The sequence below is a fragment of the Limulus polyphemus genome, unplaced genomic scaffold (genome assembly GCF_000517525.1).
Source record: "Limulus polyphemus unplaced genomic scaffold, Limulus_polyphemus-2.1.2 Scaffold219, whole genome shotgun sequence".
Lineage (NCBI taxonomy): Eukaryota > Metazoa > Arthropoda > Merostomata > Xiphosura > Limulidae > Limulus > Limulus polyphemus.
In genome coordinates this window covers 161,512-175,153 of record NW_013665829.1, presented here as the reverse complement: position 1 = coordinate 175,153, position 13,642 = coordinate 161,512, and the positions used below count along the sequence as shown (strand labels likewise).

The window sequence follows — 13,642 nt, the reverse complement described above, 5'->3', positions numbered from 1 at the left end:
ATAGCCCTCGTGTAGCTTTGCGCGAAATTCAATACAAACAAACTAATAGTGTGCCAGTAGCAGATATAAAATAGATACTTATCGTACATAGTAAGACATAGTGTGACATAAACCTGCAACGGACATTTTCTTGTCGAATTTGTGTTGTGGTTAAGTTTGTAAAACAATTGAACTTAACCTTTAAATATACAAAAGAATATATATAGATTTTTTTTTCAATGAAAATGTAGCTTAGTTGGTTATTTGTTATACATTTGTATTCTATACAAGGACAAATTCACACCCTTGCCTTTGGAGGGAACTTCCAGTTGCCTTTTGGCTGAGTTTTCGGAGCAATTGTTAGGTCCAGAAACAGCCGAACTTTCTATGCCTTATGCCAGTATGTCTACGACAATGGCTACTCCTGTTTACCAGAGCTTTCATTACAGTGGTGTACCAAATCCCAGTTCGTGTTCCTTAATGCCAATAGACTCTACAGTGTTTTCTCCTCCTGTGAATATCCAGACAGATGGAAATCCACAAGTTCTTGGGAATGGATTCCATTACGGAGTTACCAATGTTCCACATCAAATTCACACACTTCAGTCTCCATCTTTCCCAAGTAAGTGTACGACTTTTTATTTATTTCTATAAGTTAAATAAATTAACACTATCCCAGAAACACCCTGATAAGACTATGATTTACTTAACGCATATTTTTGGTACATATCAACATATACAAGAAAATGGTCATAAAATGAATAAAATCTTACTAAAAAAAACATCATAGCCCCCCTGCGGCTGAAAAGGCGAGGATATTTGTTGACTGGGATTCGAATCTACAACCCGCGAATTGTGCGCCCTAACCACTAGGCCATGGTAGTAAGAACCAAGCGTTTGTTTTATAGACAGTTATTGTCTGTTTTCGTTATTAACTGATGAAATTATCTATTTTATCTTATTACTTTGCTCTATACTTTCAAATTATATCACACGATGTAAAAGAAGCTCACCACGTAAGCAAAAAATGTAAGGTGACATACATACAAGTTAAATATTTGTCCTGGAAGTAATTTTCATTGTTAGTTTTTCTTTAGTAATCAGTGACTTTAAGGAATCATTAATTAAATGATTAAATATCATCGTCACAGCAAAAATATTAGTGAAAAGGGATAATAAATTACTATTTTGTTTAGTTTTAAGCGCATAGGTGCACAGTGGATTATTTGCGCTGTGCCCCCCAACCTCACACACACACATCGAATCGTGCACTTTATAAACCCTCAAGCTCGCTGTTAACCCGAAAGATGTTTTATTATTAGTACATAAATTAAAATATTATGGTATAATTCGTTAATTCTGATGTTTTATTGTTTACTTATGCAAAAGTAAAATAGGTTAAATTAGAAAATTCAAGAAGATCATAATTATGATATAAATAAATATAAATCCTTTCATTACAAGGAATCTAAAATTAACTATTTGGCATATAACGTCTTACTCTGCCATGGTAAAGACTGCAATCAATAGATATTTTAGAATTTCTGAAAAATGTTACTTTAAGAATTTTTTTAAACAGCCCCATAAATAACTAAATAAAACCAAGATCATGTTACTTAGAAAGAACACGTGTGAGACATATAATTAGATACATCTAAGTTAAAGTTATCAACTTTTCCTTGATTGGGACTAAGCAATGCAAGGGCATAATACAATTACTGTTAACACTTTCTTCTTCTTCTTTTTTCTACATTCAGAAAAATAAAATATAAGATAGCACTTTTTATTAATTCGTAAAGTTACACAGCTGTTAATATTGTTGTAATGTGTTATTTTGCTGAGTGAGTTATTCTAAATTAATTGGTGAAAATAACACGAAGTCCAGTCCAAGTAACAATAACAATTACTTTACTTCTTGTTTAACGTTTGCTACAGGCTATGTTCACTTGTACACAAGACCCTAGTTCCTAAATAATACTTTTACTTTCAACAGAAATTTACTTGCCAATACATGTTACTACGGCTAATGTACAAATAAGCTTGCTTGTACACTTTCACGGCTTATCGGTCAACTAACTGATTATAGCTAACACTGATCTGAATACTTCAGTAACTTCTCAATCACTGAACGAATTGAAACTCAATGTTTCTCTGATTCTCGTACGTGTATCTATATTTCTTCAAGTCTCTCGATTATTAACATTCACAAATATTCTAGTTATTCCAGGACTACTTTTATAAACTTTCTAAATCTACCATCATCATCATGCTTGTAATTCCCTTTAGCAAACAACTAAGTTAAAGCATTGAAAATACAGCTTAGAACAAAAGTAATGTACTGTTCCGTAGTATTTCTCAATTATCATATGTGCACGAGTAAATTTAACTTTAAATTTAGAGCTAAACAGGTTTTTGACTTAAATTCTTCCCAAGTTTACCCCCTAACATTCTAAAACTTGTTGGACATTTTTATATTTAATGTGTTTTTATTATATTTTATTATATGAATTTACCCGTCTTGAAAAAAGTAGTAAAATCATTTTATTTTAGAACATGTCTAAATAATCTGATTGCCTTATTTCAATATTTATGGTGGAAATATAATGTAGCAACAAATGGCGCAAATGATAAAGAAATATGAAAACATTATTTATTAATATAACTTTATGAACCCTTTTAGCCGTTGAATAAATTTTTTGAAAGTTGAAACATTATTTGTTATGCACTGCTAAATTATTGAATAAATTTGGGTTATCTTTACAGATTATATTCATATTTGCATAATTATATTATGTATGAAGAAATATATGAAGAATCCCCATGTTGAAAGCGAAACTTACATGGGAATTACCATAGCTTTAGTAAACAACACGTGAGGAATTGTGATGGTTGGACGATTGAGGCGTTGCAGGCTTCGAATTAGTATTGAAATTTATAGCCGATATACAATATATACATCAAAGTTACCAAGTGACAAAAAGCTGTTGATTGATAATTATATTACTTAATTAAATAAGTAGTTTAACTTAAGTCACATCTGTTCCAAGACTAAACTTAGTCTAACTCTAAAAGTCTAAACTTCTACATGAAGCCTTCCCCTCCCTCCCTCGGTCGTTGTAAGTTGTAGTTCTGAGATAAATGTAAGGGCTTAAACTGTTAAAGCGCTAAAAATCAGGTTTCTATAACCGCAGTTGGCATAGCATAAGTAGCCCATTTGTGAAGCTTTAAACTTAATAAACAAACAAGCTTCTATCCCAGTTTTAATTTAGTATTTAACATTACTTTGTTAGACGCAAGTTATGCCTAATAGTAATACTAATAGTAATAGCTTAGGGCTAGAGTTTATAATTCAGTTCGTTATATATAACTTTTAAGTACATATTATATTTAGTTGAGATTATGTGACAAAGTTTAAGACTTTGTTTAGGCTTGTAACGTTACCTGATTTTTACTTTATCCCCATAAATAATTATCACCAAGTTGGGCTGGAGGGTGAAAACAAAATAGTAGACTTAAGTTAAGCCTTCATAGGGTTAGTTCTTAGTTCTACTTTAGTTGAACTTCACAGTTCAAGTTGAAATACTGCATTATGGCGAGTAATGACGTTAATCATGAATGTTTGACTTCAGTTTAACTCAAGTATTTGTAATTGCTCCAACAGAAAGTAGCCTAATATTATTTTATTCCCTAAAGAAAGGGCCTACTATTACTAGATTCCATAAGTAAAAATTAAGTTACATTGATATTGATACTATGATGGTGAAACTGTGTCTGCAATATTAAATCTAAAAGCAACAGTTCATGACTTAACCTTAAATGAGTTGCCATCTTGTTAGCGTTACTGTTAGCAAGATTAGAAATGTATAGCTGTTTTAAATGACACTTCAAAAAATGGAAATAATGTCCTCAAAGGAGTCAGCAAATCATGGTAAGTGAAACCAATGTTTATTTTTTTTTTCAAGTTTTTATAGGCAAGTTAGCTTTGTCCTTAGAAATTAAAGTTAGACTGCAATATAATACTTGTTTGCCCTGTAGATTATGTTTTTGGTGGGTAGGCTTTGCTTTAATACTAATACTACTAACAGTGAACAGACAAGTCAAAGACCTGCATAATATTTTGAAATATTAATAGATTGATGTCACATTGTTTTAGTTTATGTGTACATCTTTATATTCTACATTTTAAAATAATGGTTAAATGTTGGTAAATTGTAGTTCCATTACAGTAACTGATTATCAACTTCTGCATTATTATTAAAGTCATTGAGAATTCTCATTGCTTGTGATAATATATGGCAAGTGTTTCTCAACCTTCTCAATACCAGGAACCAGCTCACTGCCTCCATACACTGTCGTGGATCAGTAAAATACAAGCACAATGAAAAATCATTACAATTTACATATGAATATTTCATTTGCATTTGTGAATACTGGCAAGTTGGTTGTGATGGGCTGGAGCTGGACCGTTGATGGATGGTTGAGAAACAGTGATATATGTAATATGTACAACTAGTTTCAGTTATCAAACTTGTGAACTTTTTTATCTGGTTGTACTTCAGTAGTAAAACACTTTGCTGTACCAGTTGAAATTGTTTCTTAATTTGATTTTCTTTTAATGTATATCATATAATTTCTGTATGTTTGTCCCACATTGAAATGTGATCTACAATAGTTGAAGTGTAGAAAAATTTCTTTATGTTGATGATTATATTTTAGTGTGTAGGAATTTCTTTTAATATTTTTTATTCCAGCATTGGATATTATAATTTATTCCCTGCTTTTGTTTGGTTTAAACTAACTTTAGGAATCATTCAACATGTAAATAGCAAAGCTGAAAGTTCTAAATTTTAACTTTGTTTGTAGCTATATAAAACTGATACAGTTAAATCATGAGTGGAAGTGAAATACTAAAATGTTTTCAAATAATTTGGTGACAAGGAGGAAAATGTGCAACAAAAATTGTAGAGATTTGGATTAAATTGATTGCTTCTTCCTGTTCTAGAGTTGGTTGATATCTCAGCTTCTTGTTGGGGTATTTTTCAGATCATTATAGATGCTTAAACATTGTACTACTTTAAAAACTGGCAGGAGCAGTCCATTTAAGCTAAATCTCTACTGTGCCTACACTACCTAAAATACCTATGAAACTACAACAGAAATTGTGTTATCTGCATTTTTGTTAAATATTATTCAAAAGATATTATTATTAAATGAACTTAAGTATCTGCTGTTATAATTTTTTTATAGGTAGGCAACCATCTCTGACCATTACTGAGCAGCCAGCTGATAGAATAAGGTATCGCTATAAAAGTGAAAAAGGCTCTCATGGTGGTTTAACAGGAAAAAATAGCACTGCTTCTAAGAGAACATACCCCACAGTGAAAGTACGTTTCAAAAGTTGTAGCTTTTTTAGTAGTTGTATTTGTTTTATAGAGTGCAGTATTTTTTTTACTTTGATATATTTTATCTGACATTTTAGATTCTTTATTGATATATTTATGATTAAGTACAAGTGCAAGCTAAAAATTACCTTTTAATTGATGAGTACTGGAATAGGCAGCAAAGTGATGAGTACACTGGAATAGGTGGCAACTGCCTGTTGTAAATAAAAACACAAGTGTAGAGGATGATGTTTATAAAAGTCTTTCATTTTCAGGACCTGAAAGTGGAAGGCTTTTGTAGACGTGGTCCTCTACACATGTTTTGTCTACAGCAGGCAGTTGCTGACTATTCCAGTGTACTTGTCTTGAATACTCTATATAAATAATCTATCAAAGAATACCTTTTAAGTGTTTTTAAATATATGATTAAAAGGTATTTTTAAATGTAAAATAGTGTAAGACTATTGTCAAGGTTTGTGTAATGTCATTTACATATCGGTAAGACAAAGTGTAATGCAGTGTACTTTGAGCATAATATTAAGTAACATTACAAAGTTAGAAGCTCATAAACACATGATCCTCTAGACCAAAAAAAAATCACCTAGAAATAATTTTGGTAAATGGCTGTAAACTATTCAATATGAGAAGGATTAAATAAGTGAAAGTTATGTCTAATAATCCAGCTAGGACCTTAATAAATGTTTCTTAAATATTAACCAAGGAAAAGAATGAGCAAAACATGTAAAACTACTTTTTTACTTATAATATTCATTATTAATTGTTTGCATTTAAATATTGGAAAACTGCAAAATGCCATGGATGAAATTTGTTAAACTAACCAAAAACAGATTAATGTTTCATAAAAAATTCCATTTTTCAGGTATAAATTGACAGTTGGAAGAATACAATTGTTGATTTAAACTTAATACACTTGCAATTTGAATGATGATACAAGTGAACATTGTATCATTTGATTAATTTTGATGTAGAATAAAATGATAAGAGTGGAAAAAGAAGTCTAAATATATAAGACTAAATCCACATAAATAATGAAATAATTCATTGGTTAAAATTTATGATGTTAGAAAAACACGTAGGTTCAAGAAATCAATTTAACATAAAAATACTATACCCTATAACCCGAGCACTTTTGAAAGATGGACCTTTCTTCTTCAGGGACAAACTGGAAATACAATTCAAATAATATTTGAATAAATGTAATAGGGCTGGTTGTGATCTGGTGGTTGGTATACTGGTCTATGAATCAAAAGGTTGAGCTATAATATGCAGCTAAACACACACTGTACTTTCAGATATTTGGGCATTATAACTTTAAAAGAAAACTCAGTTAAGATTAGCCACATAGATGCTGTTGACTGGCTGCATCTCACTAGGCACCAGTGTTAAATTAGGGATGATTAAATATGACCATTATTGATCTCTGACCTGGCCATTTAGCCCATGTTTCATAGAAGTTGCCATTCAGGTTGAAAATGCCAAATACTGAATATAATAAAAAAGTTTAAAACATCGTATGTAAAATGTCTCTCAAATGACCAGTCTAATGTTCCAGAAAGCTATTTTTAGAAATTATTTTTAAAAATAACTTGTGCTATTGATTCACTATAAAATGCAAAATCAAACATTTTGTGTAAATAAGGTCAAACTTAAGTTAAAGTAACTTGGTTGCTAAGACTGCTGCTAAGAAATCTTTACACTTCTCGTGTTGTTGATTATTTTTACTGAATATTTATGTGTTTCAGAAAAGAAAACCATTATACATTATAGTAAGTTGTATAAACATTTTATATCTAGTCCATTGTTGTATTTAGTTCCTAACAAAAAAAATAATAGAACTCCAGAAAATAATTGAATTTTTTTAATATTACAGTATTATGTGTATTTCAGCTTGAATATTTTCAACGTCAGCATAATGAGCAAGTTTTTATTAAGGCTACTCTATACTCAGTTGATGAACTCAAACCTCATGTTCATAAGTTGATGGGAAAGAACTGTAAAGATGGAATTTGTATGATGGAACTTGGAGAAGATGGAACCACCAGGTAAAAAACTGAAATTTTAAAATTATTAAATTTCATGTTTTTTTCATTGTTTCCATAATTGTATACTTTTATAGTTTATGTTAACATTCTGCTGGTTATTTTGTATTTGATTAAAAAGATACATTTTAATTTTTAGGAAAAAAAAAAACTTGCTAGTTTGAAAGGAAAATAAACATAAGTCATATCCTCTAATGAAATTAAAATCTGTACAGAACTGTCATATTAAAGTGAAGTTGTTAAGTTCGAGGTTCTTTAATGCACACACACACACACACATTTAAAAATATCTGTTCATAAATAGGCTGAATGTTGTATAAAATTCACTATGTTATGACTAACTATATCCTGATATCTCGCATTATATGAAATTTTGAAATTAATAGAACAAAATTTAGCATTCAAGGAAATTTAAAATGAAACTTTAGATTTATTACTGTAATAATGCTGATAAGGTTTATTAGAGGCTTGCATGCAATCTTGTTGAAGCATTTTAAGGCCTTAATAACTTTATCAGAGGTATAAAATAATTTCTGTACAAGCCCTAGGCTAATAGGCAGGAGAAATGTATAAGCCTAAACTACAATTCTACCAGCCCAACTGTTTTTGTTTCCATTATAATAACTTAATTACTACACATTGCAAATATATGTGTTACACGTATAGATAGAAATCAGGCAACGTTGTCAATGACTGGATAACAATGTCATTTCCCATTGTTCTTGGGCATGACACATGTTTGTCCTACCACTAGCAACAGCACACTGTATAGATAGATGACTTAAGAGACTGGTCAAGTAGAACACCATAAAGGTTATTCCCATCAAAATTATGCTTATTATTCAAATTATGATAACCAATATGCATTACCTTGCATTTATTATAATTAAAAGTCATCTGCCATTTATTTACCCAACTCACTAAATGATCTAAATCCTTTCGTAAAGCAGCAGCATCCTTCTCACAGCTAGCAACACTGAAGACCTTAATATCATTGGCAAATATAAGTAATTTATTTAACATTCCTTTATATATGTCATTGTTGAAATCAAAAAGTGCATAGATCCTATCACTGAACCATGTGGTACCCCACTTGATATTAATCCAATCTGACTGAATCCCTTGTATAAAAAAAACAACCTGCTTTGTTCCATTTAGCCACTTTTATATCCACAGAGTCACTTGACTCCCACACCTATAGAAATCATTTTTAACAAACCTTTTATGTGGCACTTTTATAAAAATAAATCTCCCAGTCACAGGCTGAGTCTCAAGAGATCGCAGTATGGTGGCTGATCTACTAAGTATGACCCCCCCCCAATCCAATACCTAGATCATCTTCAGATGATTTTGTTCCCCCACATTTCACCTTGTGGTTCATTACTGAAAAGCAACAGGTATCATCTACCTTTGCACAATTCAGGTGCTGTCTTTGGAATGGCTTCTTCAACAATGTCACTTCCTCATAAAGAAAACTCAGCCTTTGTGTAATATTGCCATCAAACAAATGTGGGTCATGAATGGAATAATTGCATTGGCAGGTGTTAAATCCATGAGCAGGTTAACCAGACAATATACGTGATAGACTGGTGTTTCTGACATGTTTGAAAATAATATTAATATATTCAGAATATATATAAAAATGTAAAATCTTTCTGCAGGTTATCCAGTCTATACAAAACAACCAATTGCTAGTCTGACATTTAAGACACCTCACCCTTTTCCAGTGTACCTAGGAAAAAGGCCATAGAGTCCCAAATGGGGAATCCATATCATATTGCCCAAACACAGCAGTTTCATCAAAAACTGACGACTCTAATCCCAGCAAAAATCAACCTTAGATAGGAAAGTGTCATACATATAAAACTAAATAGTTAGACACTTGAATTTACAAGCCAATTACTGAGTAAAGCAGATGTGTTTGTATATCACACTTATGATAAGATTAGTCTATTGTTGAAAAGCTGGCTACTCTAATCCCAGCAAAAAGATAAGAAAGGATTATACATACAAAACTAAATAATTAGACACTTAATTTACAAGCCAATTACTGAGTAAAGCAGATGTGTTTGTATATCACACTTATGATAAGATTAGTCTATTGTTGAAAAGCTGGCTACTCCAATCCCAGCAAAAAGATAAGAAAGGGTTATACATACAAAACTAAATAATTAGACACTTAATTTACAAGCTAATTACTGAGTAAAGCAGATGTGTTTGTATATCACACTTATGATAAGATTAGTCTATTGTTGAAAAGCTGGCTACCAATTCAGTGACATTAGATATTTAGCAGTAGAAAGAAAAAATAATTACAGGTAGCATTTTGTTAATTTTAATCATTAAATATAGAGTTGGAATTTACATGTGCTCACACATGTCATGCAAGCAGAACCACACTAGCCTTAGGATAGTATGTATGGAATTCCATATAGCTCAAACTCAAAACTTGGTTGTTTCATGTATCAGGCTAATGGATTGATATGTATACCCCTGTTTATTATTTCCAGTCCTTCAGTAGCTGACCTTACTTGAGTCACTTCCCCACGATTCCTTAAAAGAAAAATATGTATTCTCCAACCTTTTATTTAACCTTAAATTAACATATATAAAAGTACTTTTTCTGTTATAAACTACAAAAGAAGTAGAAAGATAGGTTAATTGTAGAGTTTTTGGTTCATACCTTATATTTACATGTTTCAACAGATCTGTTTATTTTTTAATACAAGATCAAATGCAGAAGCTGCCCTTTTATTTCCAGTTTGCTGTGCTGTCACCTAATATTTGAGTTGCTATCTTGAAAGAATAATTTAGAAATAAATGCTTATATCATACTTAATAGTTGTGTTCTTTTATTGTGTGTGATATTTTTCATTGTTTGTAGCTTTGTGAATCTTTGGATTCTGTTAATTGGTAAAAAGGAAGTTCCCGATATCTTATACCAACGGAAAGTAGAGAGCCAGCTAAGACTGAGTGGTTCCACTGACTTAACAGGTACTTAGTTTCACAAAACCGACATTATAATAAATCTCTGTAGGAACATAGCCATCACAACAGATTGGGTAGGAGGTCTTTTTCTCAATAAATTTGGTATCATAGAATCATGGCTGTTTGAATATTTTCTAGCAGTCGAGTTGCGAAAGGTCCATCTTTTATTCCATCTGATCAAGAAACATGTTTATTATGACATGCTATAAAAGGAAAGAAACTGATGAATTTATTTAAATGAATTTACTTGGGGTCAGTCTGATGGACTGGCCCCTTATTGGAGAATAAATTTTGACTATAATTCTAAATTTACTATGTGTGTGTGTATATATATATATATATACATACATACATGAAATGTGGTAAGCTTTTAATAAAATTTTTGTCTGTTGTATGCAGAAACTCAGATGTGATAGAAAAGTATTTGTACTCAAGATATGTCTATGAATTAATTACATCTAGCTGACTCAATTCTGACAAATCAGAATGCAATGTGATGTTTATGTTAAAAATAAAAATATCTTTTTACATCGTATAGTTTGGATATTGTATTTGCATATCGTCTAGAACCTCCAAAATGCATGTCTGTAGTTTTTCTGTATTCCTTTATACTGTATCTGGTATTTACTCTCCTTTACCGAGAAATGTTACTGAATCAGCAGTTTGGGATAAAATGAATAGTTGATAACTCTGACATGAAATACATAATTTCATATTGAATGACACACTTTAACTTTCAACCTTACACATAGAATTAATAGTCAAGTAATACCTTAAGATTGTGTTTTTATATACATCTGATGTGGTTTATATATAAATGCAAACAAACCGTTTTTCTTTTAAATAAAATAAGTGGAATCAATACAGGATAAATTTTGAACACATGTATAATAAATGTAAAAGCACTTTTGGTATAAATAATAAAAAAATACTAAATCTTACAAAAAAAAACTGCAGTGAAAGCCTAATATTATTGATAAAAAAAAATCACATTAGGCTGTAGAATTTTTTTTTAGATTTCTTAGTCTATTATAGATTCCAAATCAGAGTCATCCAAAACATTTTAAATCTACTTTTTGTCTACCAAACATCTCTGCTATGGGGATTTTTAATTTAATCCAAGAATCAGTAGCAAAAAATGCAGCTTGTAAATGTGGTTTATTCATAGATGCTGAGAAAGTCAAGCTGCATGAGGAAGCAGAACAAGAAGCCAAGGACATGGATTTAAATAGAGTTCGAATCTGTTTTGAAGCCTTTTCCAAAAATCCTACAGTTTCTGATATCTCTTACCCCATTTGTCAGCCTAAATTTTCTAATAATATTGCAAACCAAAGTGAGTATAAGTGCTTTATTTTTATTTTTAAAGAGAAAAATATTAAGATTAGCATGACACTTGTGTAAGGTTTCGCACAGGTGTATCAGTGAAATTGTCAACATTTAATAGTACATAATACACGTTTAAAATGAGACTGTCCCCAGTCTCAAAATACAATAAAAAAATTGTTTTACTTAATAATTTTGATTTATAAAGATAAAATACTGTGAGAGCAGGGAACAGTCTCATACACTCTACATGTTTCAACATCTTGCTGATGATGACACAGTAAGACATCCAAATGTGTACAGTGTATGAGATTGTTCCCAGTCTTACAGTATTTTATTTTTATACAATAAAATTATTGTGTAAAACAATATTTTTATTGTACTTTGAGACTGGGATCAGTCTCATTTTAAGTTCATTGTGTACTATTAAACGTTGACCTTATTTCTTTGATACATCTAAGAGAAAAATGTATTTTGGAGCTGAGATTTACTAGCTTAGTTATTTTATCATACTTGGAATCAGTTTCAAAAATTGAATATGCATAAATTGTATAAGAAAATGTAAAGTACATGATACTGTGTAATAATAAACCAGATAAATCAAAAGTTTGGATGGTTCTTGCGTTAAGGTTACTAGTTTCTCAGTCTGTCACTCAGTTAAGTTTGTTCATCTCGCTTTTAATTCAATGTAATTGTTGTTTGAATTAAAATTAGGAGTTGAAATGATCTTCTTTTCCTATTTTTATTTTGCACTTTCATTTATTGTTTAAGTAGATAAAAATAATTAAATCTTTGGAAGTCTCCTGACACCAAGACTTTCCAGACAAGAGATCGTTGAAGTTTTTTCGATTGTTTTATAAATTTGTAAATTTTATAGATAAATTTCATTTGAATCTATTTTTGGAAACATGTTTTAAAACTATTTGGAAATTTACCCTAAAATTAATATTTTGTACTGTATTTAAAATATTTCAATTTTTGATTATTCCAACTGTACATGGCTCATGTGAAAATAATCAAGAATGTAATTGATTAATGATCCCAGTGATTAGCCAGTAATTGAATTTCACTCATTGCCCAGCTCTGTCAAACACTATAGCTGAAATAAAAATTTTTTATATATTTTAAATATTTCTTCCATTTTACAGAATGTCCTGATGTAGGGGAATTAAAAATTGTGCGTATCAGTAAATGCTCTGGGGTCTGCACAGGAAATGAGGAAGTGTTTCTTCTTTGTGAAAAGGTCAATAAAAGTAAGTATTTATTCTTCAATAACAGGATAAATTACAAGTAACTGAATTAGTGTGGAAGGCAATATTTGAAAAAAATAATAAGAATAATGGTTTAAAGTAAATATGACAAAAACTTATAACGGTTCTGTAATTATCTTACGTAAACAAAAGAGTAATAGTTTGAGAGACTTTTGATCATTATCTGATGAGGTGTTTAAGATTGTTAAGGGAATTTATAGTGTTGATGAATTATCTTTTTTTATTATACTTAATGGTAGGATTAGGAAACATAAGTATAGATTTTGGCAGGGCAGGAGTAATCTTCAGCAAAGAGTTTTATTTTTCTAACAGGGTGGTTGGCCTTTGGAATGGTTGCCTTCAGATGTGGTGGAGGCAGTTAATTTAATAGGGATAAAGGGAAGAATTGATAAGTATTTTACTGATAAGGACTGGCTTTGAGTGTTTTAATTTTAAAGTTTGGTGTTTAGTTGAGTAGATGGGATGGCCTAGATCAGTGGTTTCCAAATTGTGTATCTCTGCAGGTTGCTAGGGGTCTCACAAGAGTTTCACCAAACAGAGAATAATTAAGTAAATAAGAAAATAAAAAACTAAAAAAAATATTGTATGTGGCAGCAGGGGTGTCACATGAATCAAGGTAAGTGGATTAGTGTATTGTCCG

General features: G+C 30.7%; 1 protein-coding gene across 1 annotated transcript in view; it reads left to right on the top strand.

Moving 5' to 3' along the window:
- Positions 1–2,895: 2,895 nt before the first annotated feature.
- LOC106478507 (nuclear factor NF-kappa-B p105 subunit-like) overlaps positions 2,896–13,642 on the top strand; it is a 36,068-nt gene continuing 25,321 nt past the window's right edge. Inside the window, exons 1-6 of the mRNA XM_022382135.1 lie at positions 2,896–3,907; positions 5,227–5,363; positions 7,269–7,423; positions 10,305–10,414; positions 11,577–11,741; positions 12,880–12,984. Of these exons, the coding sequence (XP_022237843.1) occupies positions 3,856–3,907; positions 5,227–5,363; positions 7,269–7,423; positions 10,305–10,414; positions 11,577–11,741; positions 12,880–12,984 (724 nt within the window). The 5' untranslated portion in view covers positions 2,896–3,855. The remainder of the gene's footprint in view (positions 3,908–5,226; positions 5,364–7,268; positions 7,424–10,304; positions 10,415–11,576; positions 11,742–12,879; positions 12,985–13,642) is intronic.